The 12,184-nt window shown below is 30.5% G+C and overlaps 1 protein-coding gene across 1 annotated transcript in view; it reads right to left on the bottom strand.

Annotated features, from left to right (window-relative positions):
• Window positions 1-12,184, bottom strand: part of LOC149779979 (uncharacterized) — a 116,172-nt gene that overhangs the window by 59,050 nt on the left and 44,938 nt on the right. Inside the window, exons 15-16 of the mRNA XM_089936702.1 lie at window positions 11,752-11,800; window positions 8,255-8,332 (exon numbers count right to left, since the gene is read on the bottom strand). Of these exons, the coding sequence (XP_089792828.1) occupies window positions 8,255-8,332; window positions 11,752-11,800 (127 nt within the window). The remainder of the gene's footprint in view (window positions 1-8,254; window positions 8,333-11,751; window positions 11,801-12,184) is intronic.

Genomic DNA, 12,184 nt, shown 5'->3' with positions numbered 1-12,184 from the left:
TTTCTTTTGTGCAACATATAAGCTGCTTGTTTAAAGTATCTGATAAACTCTCAAAACACAGAGCAGAAAATGCTGAGGTAAACAGTTGCTTCTGTTTATATAAGCTGCTGACAGGTTTTCTGCAACAATGTTTGAAAACAATAAGCAAGCATATTTTATGTTCATGCAGAAATAATACTTAAAGAAAAGATTTTACTGTTGTGAGAAAAGCATGCTTGTCAGATGTTTAAAATTTTAATGCATATATAAAAATTTACCCATCAAGTGTAACATAATTAGGACTAAGAAAACAATGTTTGAAACTAATAAAGAAATACCCAGACAATAAAAGTCTTAAAACTGATTTCTTAAAGCAATGCAGAAACCAAGAACTTAACACACAATAAAAAACAAGTGGGACATAGCATACAAACCACATAAAGATCACAGCTATTTGGATCTTTCCAAACCTGAACCAGAAGTGTGCTGGTTCTTATGGCTTGTCAAATTAAGGCATACAAGCTCATGCTGGTGATATGAAAATTAAATCAGATGGCTTTAAAACAAAGTAGGTAAACTTTCTTCTTTCAGGAAAAAAAGCAATCTTGCATTAAAATATTAGAATGAAACAATACTACAAAAAAACTTGTGTATATTTTTCAAGCTAGCATTATATACAAGTACCTGTCGCCAATTTCTCCCCTTTGACTGATTAAAGCAATAATACAAAGTATGAGTTAATTTACAGATAAAGTTCATATCAATATCAAATAGCTATTAATTTTAAATTGTAATGTATATGCACACATTTCAAATCAGTATCAAATAGCTGAATTTTATACTGTAATGTATATGATTGCAAGGCAAGAAATCACTGAAATTCGAAAACCAAAATTGTCTGAAAACATAATTACTTCAAGTTATAGAGACCTCTCAATATCTCGAGGTCATCAGGACAAACACTCTAATACATATAATACATGTAACTACAAGTATTAGGCCATACCTGTATAACATCAGTTTGATAAATACATGTAACTACAAGTATTAGGCCATACCTGTATAACATTAGTTTGATAAATACATGTAACTACAAGTATTAGGCCATACCTGTATAACATCAGTTTGATAAATACATGTAACTACAAGTATTAGGCCATACCTGTATAACATTAGTTTGATAAATACATGTAACTACAAGTATTAGGCCATACCTGTATAACATCAGTTTGATAAATACATGTAACTACAAGTATTAGGCCATACCTGTATAACATTAGTTTGATAAATACATGTAACTACAAGTATTAGGCCATACCTGTATAACATCAGTTTGATAAATACATGTAACTACAAGTATTAGGCCAAACCTGTATAACATCAGTTTGATAAATACATGTAACTACAAGTTTTAGGCCATACCTATTTAACATCAGTTTGATAAATACATGTAACTACAAGTATTAGGCCATACCTGTATAACATCAGTTTGATAAATACATGTAACATACCTGCATAACATCAGTTTGATAAATACATATAACTACAAATATTAGGCCATACCTGTATAACAGTAACTTATATGTAGATATGAGAATACTTATGTTTAAAAAAAACCAAGAATATCCTGTCTTGAAAATAGTGTATATTCTTTATGTGCATGAGGATTACATATAAGCAATATGTATTTTCCCTCACTGGGCTCAAGACACATAAACAAAGAATGATAAATTTGTTACAATGAATAATCTGTCATTTATTCAAGCTGTTTATAAAAGTAGAAACACACACATATATATATATATATATATATATATATATATATATATATATATATATATATATATATATATATATATATATATATATATATATGTGTGTGTGTGTGTGTGTGTGTGTGTGTGTGTATGCTTCAAGTTAGAGATGACTGTATGATCATGACTTTAACCAGATGTATGGTAAATACAATGCCATTATAGATACTGAGAAGTAGACTGCAGGTTCACATAACAGTTCCAACAGTGCTTTGCTCCTCGACTACCAGTAACCAAAGAAAAACACTCTGAACTCTGACAAGATAATTTTTTTAAAATATAAAATCAGTCAAAACAAATGGTTCCAGTGGTTTAATCGAAATAAAGGTTATGAACCTTTAAAAGTGATTTAATGAAGAGTTGTACAAGTACATTACACATGAACCTGTAAAAGTGATTTAATGAAGAAATGTACAAGTAGATTACACAGGAACCTGTAAAAGTGATTTAATGAAGAGTTGTACAAGTAGATTACACATGAACTTGTAAAAGTGATTTAATGAAGAGTTGTACAAGTAGATTACACATGAACTTGTAAAAGTGATTTAATGAAGAGTTGTACAAGTAGATTACACAGGAACTTGTAAAAGGGATTTAATGAAGAGTTGTACAAGTAGATTACACATGAACCTGTAAAAATGATTTAATGATGAGTTGCACAAGTAGATTACACATGAACCTGTAAAAATGATTTAATGAAGAGTTGTACAAGTAGATTACACATGAACCTGTAAAAATGATTTAATGAAGAGTTGTACAAGTAGATTACACATGAACCTGTAAAAATGATTTAATGAAGAGTTGTACAAGTAGATTACACATGAACCTGTAAAAGTGATTTAATGAAGAGTTGCACAAGTAGATTACACATGAACTTGTAAAAGTGATTTAATGAAGAGTTGTACAAGTAGATTACACAGGAACTTGTAAAAGGGATTTAATGAAGAGTTGTAGAAGTAGATTACACATGAACCTGTAAAAATGATTTAATAAAGAGTTGTACAAGAAGATTACACAGGAACATGTAAAAGTGATTTAATGAAGAAATGCACAAGTTGATTACACATGAACCTGTAAAAGTGATTTAATGAAGGAATGTACAAGTAGATTACACATGAACCTTTAAAAGTGATTTTATGAAGAGTTGTACAAGTAGATTACATATGAACTTGTAAAAGTGATTTAATGAAGAGTTGTACAAGTAGATTACACATGAACCTGTAAAAATGATTTAATAAAGAGTTGTACAAGAAGATTACACAGGAACATGTAAAAGTGATTTAATGAAGAAATGTACAAGTAGATTACACAGGAACCTGTAAAAATGATTTAATGAAGAGTTGTACAAGTAGATTACACATGAACCTGTAAAAGTGATTTAATGAAGAGTTGCACAAGTAGATTACACATGAACTTGTAAAAGTGATTTAATGAAGAGTTGTACAAGTAGATTACACAGGAACTTGTAAAAGGGATTTAATGAAGAGTTGTAGAAGTAGATTACACATGAACCTGTAAAAATGATTTAATAAAGAGTTGTACAAGAAGATTACACAGGAACATGTAAAAGTGATTTAATGAAGAAATGCACAAGTTGATTACACATGAACCTGTAAAAGTGATTTAATGAAGGAATGTACAAGTAGATTACACATGAACCTTTAAAAGTGATTTTATGAAGAGTTGTACAAGTAGATTACATATGAACTTGTAAAAGTGATTTAATGAAGAATTGTACAAGTAGATTACACATGAACCTGTAAAAGTGATTTAATGAAGAAATGCACAAGTTGATTACACATGAACCTGTAAAAGTGATTTAATGAAGAGTTGTACAAGTAGATTACACATGAACTTGCAAAAGGGATTTAATGAAGAGTTGTACAAGTAGATTACACATGAACCTTTAAAAGTGATTTAATGATGAGTTGTACAAGTAGATTACACATGAACTTGTAAAAGTGATTTAATGAAGAGTTGTACACAAGTAGATTAAAGATGAACCTTTAAAAGTGATTTAATGAAGAGTTGTACAAGTAGATTACACAGGAACTTGTAAAAGTGATTTAATGAAGAGTTGTACATGTAGATTACACAGGAACTTGTAAAAGGGATTTAATGAAGAAATGTACAAGTAGATTACACATGATCTTGTAAAAGTGATTTAATAAAGAGTTGTACAAGTAGATTACACATGAACCTTTAAAAGTGATTTAATGAAGAGTTGTACAAGTAGATTACACAGGAACTTGTAAAAGTGATTTAATGAAGAGCTGTACACAAGTAGATTACACATGAACCTTTAAAAGTGATTTAATGAAGAGCTGTACACAAGTAGATTACACATGAACCTGTAAAAATGATTTAATGAAGAGCTGTACAAGTAGATTACACATGAACTTGTAAAAGTGATTTAATGAAGAGTTGTACAAGTAGATTACACAGGAACTTGTAAAAGTGATTTAATGAAGAGTTGTACAAGTAGATTACACATGAACCTGTAAAAGTGATTTAATGAAGAGTTGTACAAGTAGATTACACAGGAACTTGTAAAAGGGATTTAATGAAGAGTTGCATAAGTAGATTACACATGAACCTGTAAAAGTGATTTAATGAAGAGTTGTACAAGTAGATTACACATGAACCTGTAAAAGTGATTTAATGAAGAGTTGTACAAGTAGATTACACAGGAACTTGTAAAAGTGATTTAATGAAGAGTTGTACAAGTAGATTACACAGGAACTTGTAAAAGGGATTTAATGAAGAAATGTACAAGTAGATTACACATGAACCTGTAAAAGGGATTTAATGAAGAGTTGCATAAGTAGATTACACATGAACCTGTAAAAGTGATTTAATGAAGAGTTGTACAAGTAGATTACACATGAACCTGTAAAAGTGATTTAATGAAGAGTTGTACAAGTAGATTACACAGGAACTTGTAAAAGGGATTTAATGAAGAGTTGTACAAGTAGATTACACATGAACCTGTAAAAGTGATTTAATGAAGAGTTGTACAAGTAGATTACACAGGAACTTGTAAAAGGGATTTAATGAAGAGTTGCATAAGTAGATTACACATGAACCTGTAAAAGTGATTTAATGAAGAGTTGTACAAGTAGATTACACAGGAACCTGTAAAAGTGATTTAATGAAGAGTTGTACAAGTAGATTACACATGAACCTGTAAAAGTGATTTAATGAAGAGTTGTACAAGTAGATTACACATGAACCTGTAAAAGTGATTTAATGAAGAGTTGTACAAGTAGATTACACATGAACCTGTAAAAGTGATTTAATAAAGAGTTGTACAAGTAGATTACACATGAACCTTTAAAAGTGATTTAATGAAGAGTTGTACAAGTAGATTACACAGGAACTTGTAAAAGTGATTTAATGAAGAGTTGTACAAGTAGATTACACAGGAACTTGTAAAAGTGATTTAATGAAGAGTTGTACAAGTAGATTACACATGAACTTGTAAAAGGGATTTAATGAAGAGTTGCATAAGTAGATTACACATGAACCTGTAAAAGTGATTTAATGAAGAGTTGTACAAGTAGATTACACATGAACTTGTAAAAGGGATTTAATGAAGAGTTGCATAAGTAGATTACACATGAACCTGTAAAAGTGATTTAATGAAGAGTTGTACAAGTAGATTACACAGGAACTTGTAAAAGGGATTTAATGAAGAGTTGCATAAGTAGATTACACATGAACCTGTAAAAGTGATTTAATGAAGAGTTGTACAAGTAGATTACACATGAACCTGTAAAAGTGATTTAATGAAGAGTTGTACAAGTAGATTACACATGAACCTGTAAAAGTGATTTAATGAAGAGTTGTACAAGTAGATTACACAGGAACTTGTAAAAGGGATTTAATGAAGAGTTGCATAAGTAGATTACACATGAACCTGTAAAAGTGATTTAATGAAGAGTTGTACAAGTAGATTACACATGAACCTGTAAAAGTGATTTAATAAAGAGTTGTACAAGTAGATTACACATGAACCTTTAAAAGTGATTTAATGAAGAGTTGTACAAGTAGATTACACAGGAACTTGTAAAAGTGATTTAATGAAGAGCTGTACACAAGTAGATTACACATGAACCTTTAAAAGTGATTTAATGAAGAGCTGTACACAAGTAGATTACACATGAACCTGTAAAAATGATTTAATGAAGAGTTGTACAAGTAGATTACACATGAACCTGTAAAAGTGATTTAATGAAGAGTTGTACAAGTAGATTACACAGGAACTTGTAAAAGGGATTTAATGAAGAGTTGCATAAGTAGATTACACATGAACCTGTAAAAGTGATTTAATGAAGAGTTGTACAAGTAGATTACACATGAACCTGTAAAAGTGATTTAATGAAGAGTTGTACAAGTAGATTACACAGGAACTTGTAAAAGGGATTTAATGAAGAGTTGCATAAGTAGATTACACATGAACCTGTAAAAGTGATTTAATGAAGAGTTGTACAAGTAGATTACACATGAACCTGTAAAAGTGATTTAATGAAGAGTTGTACAAGTAGATTACACATGAACCTGTAAAAGTGATTTAATGAAGAGTTGTACAAGTAGATTACACATGAACCTGTAAAAGTGATTTAATGAAGAGTTGTACAAGTAGATTACACAGGAACTTGTAAAAGTGATTTAATGAAGAGTTGTACAAGTAGATTACACATGAACCTGTAAAAGTGATTTAATGAAGAGTTGTACAAGTAGATTACACATGAACCTGTAAAAGTGATTTAATGAAGAGTTGTACAAGTAGATTACACATGAACCTGTAAAAGTGATTTAATGAAGAGTTGTACAAGTAGATTACACAGGAACCTGTAAAAGGGATTTAATGAAGAGTTGCATAAGTAGATTACACATGAACCTGTAAAAGTGATTTAATGAAGAAATGCACAAGTTGATTACACATGAACATGTAAAAGTTATTTAATGAAGAGTTGTACAAATAGATTACACATGAACTTGTAAAAGAGTATTTAATAAAGAGTTGCACAAAACAATTACTTATTGGAAATATATAAATTATTCCTTTCAAATCCTGTATATTACACAAAGTAAAAAGAGATATGTTGCAAAACTTCTGTTTCATATACTTTTTGTACATCTGAAAGGGGTGTATTAACATTCCTTGGCAACTGTAGACATCTCCAGACTACCTTGAATTTTTATTGCACTGAACACAGTGTCTATCTAATAGTACAAGATAATCTACATGACATCACACAAAAGACTGATATAAGCACATATGGAACACAGATCACACAGTCCCTGCATTTTCATAAAACAGCAGTGAGATACAGTTTTATGAAACTGTCTCAATCAACTAATCCATACATTCCCCAAGGAGACATAGCAGTTATATCCCTTAGTGAAAAGGAAGAGGCCACAAGGGAAAAACTAAACTTCATTTAGAACCAATTTCGGTGAATACATGGTAAAATATGAATAATTTTATACATGAGTTGTAAAATTTTCTGTTTACAATCAAATGGACCAAATTCTTGTATACTTTGTGTATTTCTTTGAACATCTCACAGAATCTAATGACCTTACATTGTTTGAGAGAATGCAGTGATTGCAGTGATTGGAAAAAATTTAATGCACATACACAAACAGTGAACCCTATCTACAAAAGAACCCACAGGACAGGATACATTGATAATTTACAGAAATGTGTCTTCACTAAGGACTTTCTACAAGGGGTCATTGTGTTTTAATATATATGACCTAAAATACAATTTCAAGTGGAGTAAAGAAAAGAAAATTATGTTGTTGACTCACATAGAATCACAATACAAACTGATACTAAATCATATAATAATTTTCAAAAGCAAGTTCTCTTTTGTCATTTTTCATCTGTCTATATTTTACAGGTGTCCTTATTGGAGCACTACGGGACATTTAGGATAATAAATGGTCTCTGTCCATATCTGAGAGGTGTGCTTGTTATGTAGCAATACTGGATGTATAGGACAATAATAAATTTCCTCTGTCTATATCTGATATGTGTCTTCTGTACCTACCAATACTGGACATTTAGAACAGTATCTGCTCAGTCAATATTCAACATGTGTCTTATATGCAGAAATGTTAGAAATTCTGGACAATAAGTGTTCTCCGTCCAATGATATGTCTCGTGTACATCAACAATGAACATTTGGGATGACAAGAAGTGTTGTATACAAATAACTGACAGGTGTCTTTAAGTGCAGCAATACTGAACATTTAGAAAAATAATACACGTTTGCTGTCCATATTTGACAGGTGTCCTTTATTCAATGACAAAACAAAAAATGATATTCATAAAAGGTTTCAAAGATTGACTTTTATAAGCAATGTTCTTGACACAGATATGCTTTTCTGGAAAGACTTCAAAAAAAATTCCATGCAAATGATCCATATTGTTACATTGAATAACTTACAGCTAAAATGCTGACTGACTCTACACGATGAATGTCTCTAGGATTTAGTGACTCGGGCATTGCTGATCCCATCCTTGCCTACAAAATAATAAATTACAGAATTTTCAAATGTAAGATTTCTTTGTTCTCAAGTTCAAATATTCTATAGCTAATTATAGCTTTCTGAATCTATTTCAAACTTATATTGCTATTACTCAAGGGTTGTTCAGATAAATTAGTAACAACTATTACTCAGCAATTATCAGGATACATTGGAGGTCACTGCTACTCAAGGTTAGTTCAGATAAATTTGAGGCCACTGCTACTCAAAGTTAGTTCAGATAAATTGGAGGCCACTGCTACTCAAGGTTAGTTCAGATAAATTGGCAACTACCATCACTCAAGATTTGCAAGAATAAATAGATACATTAGTCTGTGTCTCAGTTCAAACATATAATGAATATAAACTAGTTTTTACATAACTATATAAGAAATAATCCTGCCAATATTATGTTAAGATAATTTGTGAAGTCTCACTCGATAGCATATTTTTACCATTTTGCCCTCCCCATGCACTTTCAAAAGAGACCACCCTACTGTATAAGATCTGATTTTTTATGCAGAATGGATGACCTTACAAGAAGATCACTGTACATTAATAAGATGAATAACATTAATAAAATCTGACTTGATGACCAGAGATTATCAATAAAATCTGCTTTGATGGCCACAGATTATCAAAAATATCTGACTTGATGACCACAAATTATCAATATCTGATTTGATGACCTCAGATTATCAATAATATGACTTGATGACCACAGATTATCAAAAATATCTGACTTGATGACCATAGATTATCAATATCTGATTTGATGACCTCAGATTATCAATAATATGACTTGACGGCCACAGATTATCAAAAATATCTGACTTAATGACCACAGATTATCAATATCTGATTTGATGACCTCAGATTATCAATGACTTGATGGCCACAGATTATCAAAAATATCTGACTTGATGACCATAGATTATCAATATCTGATTTGATGACCTCAGATTATCAATAATTTGACTTGACGCCCACAGATTATCAAAAATATCTGACTTAATGACCACAGATTATCAATATCTGATTTGATGACCTCAGATTATCAATAATATGACTTGATGACCACAGATTATCAATAATATCTGACTTGATGACCATAGATTATCAATATCTGATTTGATGACCTCAGATTACCAATAATTTGACTTTATGACCTCAGATTATCAATAATATCTGACTTGATGACCATAGATTATCAATATCTGATTTGAAGACCTCAGAATATCAATAATATGACTTGATGACCACAGATTATCAAAAATATCTGACTTGATGACCATAGATTATCAATATCTGATTTGATGACCTCAGATTATCAATATTTTGACTTGACAGCCACAGATTATCAAAAATATCTGATTTGATGACCACAGATTATCAATATCTGATTTGATGACCTCAAATTTTCAATAATATGACTTGATGACCACAGATTATCAATAATATCTGACTTGATGACCATAGATTATCAATATCTGATTTGATGACCTCAGATTATCAATAATTTGACTTGACGGCCACAGATTATCAAAAATATCTGACTTAATGACCACAGATTATCAATATCTGATTTGATGACCTCAGATTATCAATGATATGACTTGATGACCTCAGATTATCAATAATATCTGACTTGATGACCACAGATTATCAATATCTGATTTGATGACCTCAGATTATCAATAATTTGACTTGACGGCCACAGATTATCAAAAATATCTGACTTAATGACCACAGATTATCAATATCTCATTTGATGACCTCAGATTATCAATAATATGACTTGATGACCACATATTATCAATAATATCTGACTTGATGATCTCAGATTAGCAATATGTGATTTGATGACCTCAGATTATCAATAATTTGAATTGATGGCCATAGATTATCAATATCTGACTTGATGACCATAGATTATCAATATCTGATTTGATGACCTCAGAATATCAATAATATGACTTTATGACCACAGATTATCAATAATATCTGACTTGATGTCCACAGATTATCAATAATATCTGACTTGAAGACCATAGATCATCAATAATATCTGACTTGATGCTTGTAGATTATCAATAATATCAGACAAAACAATTGCCGGTTATCAATTATATCTGACTTGATAACCACAGATTATCAATGATATCTAATTTGATGTCCCTAGATTATCAATAATATCTGACTTGATGCCAATAGATTATCAATAATATCAGACTTGAAAACCACAGATTATCAATGATATTTGATCTAGTAATTAAAGATTATGAATAATATCTGACTTAATCATGACATATTATGAAAATAAAACTTGATAACAGATTAAAAATAAAATCTAATCTGATGATCAATGATTATTTTGATGACCACATATTATCAATAACATCTGATGATGCTAATATATTAAAAACAATATGATTCATTGACCGCAGACTGCAAATAGTATTTGACTTGATGATCACAGATTTATCAATATTTGACTTGATGATCACAGATTTATCAATATTTGACTTGATGATCACAGATTTATCAATATTTGACTTGATGATCACAGATTTATCAATATTTGACTTGATGATCACAGATTTATAAATTTTTTACTTGATGATCAGATTTATAAATATCTGACTTGATGATCACAGATTTATCAATATTTGACTTGATGATCACAGATTTATCAATATTTGACTTGATCAAAAATTTATCAAATTTTGACTTGATGATCAGATTTATCAATATTTGATTTGATGATCACAGATTATCACAGTCAAGGATATTACTATATTTACAGGTATCATTCACACAAATGCGAACAGTGTTGGTTGACCAAAATTTCAGCTCAACGATGCACAAAAAAGAACACTAAGGAGATTGTCTTAATATCATCACTTTTTGAGGTTGAGGAAAATTCCCATTACTGTTGATATTGATAAAGTTGCTATTTGTAATTAATAATGTTAACTGTTACTGATGAGTTGTGAATACTTTTGTAAAAGCTTGCTAACTGGGGGATGGAGAGTTACTCTTAGGAACATAATTAGATGTGTCTGACTGTTCATTTTGGCATACAGGCAGAATTTTTGAAAGTTTCTAGACTGTCTGTTCTCATAAAATAAAGTGTATTTTAGAGGAAATCTCTGTATAATACAAGCTGGGATGTTCATTAGTGGAATCACTGGCCAATACTGTTTGCTTTATTTACTATTACAAGCACCAAGCATGGACCCAGATCTGCCAGTGCATTATGGAATGGCGGATCTTGGTCTATGTTGTTTACAATCATTGTCTAATATCTCTTTGTAATAGTAATTACTTGTAGAAAAGCAAATATAATATTATATTAAAATGACTATTAAGTTGACTTGAAAGAAATTTATGTCTAAAAAATTATAATTTAATTTACCTCAGTACCATCTTCTTGTTTGATAGAGTTGTTCATATCTCTGTTTTGACTGTTAACAAAAAAACATGACATGTAAGATGTTACTTGATAAACTTTCTTAGTACAATATATTTAATACATTTTTAACTGCTACCATATACATTTACTTATAAATCAAGTTTAAACTGCAAACTGCACAGACCCAGATCTGCCATTGCATATTGTGCCAGCATTTCTGTGTCTATGCTGTTTGTTAGTAATAATCAGTAGAACAACATGGTCCTTGACCTGATGACACACTAGCAGATCTGGATCTGTGCTGTTTGTTAGTAATAATCAGTAGAACAACATGGCCCTTGACCTGATGACACACTAGCAGATCTGGATCTGTGCTGTTTGTTAGAAATGATCAGTAGAACAAACAGCACATCACTGATCTGATGGCACAGTATGC

Source organism: Sinohyriopsis cumingii, chromosome 16, assembly GCF_028554795.1.
Source record: "Sinohyriopsis cumingii isolate HCF-2022 chromosome 16, ASM2855479v2, whole genome shotgun sequence".
Lineage (NCBI taxonomy): Eukaryota > Metazoa > Mollusca > Bivalvia > Unionida > Unionidae > Sinohyriopsis > Sinohyriopsis cumingii.
This window is presented reverse-complemented; position numbering and strand designations above follow the sequence as displayed.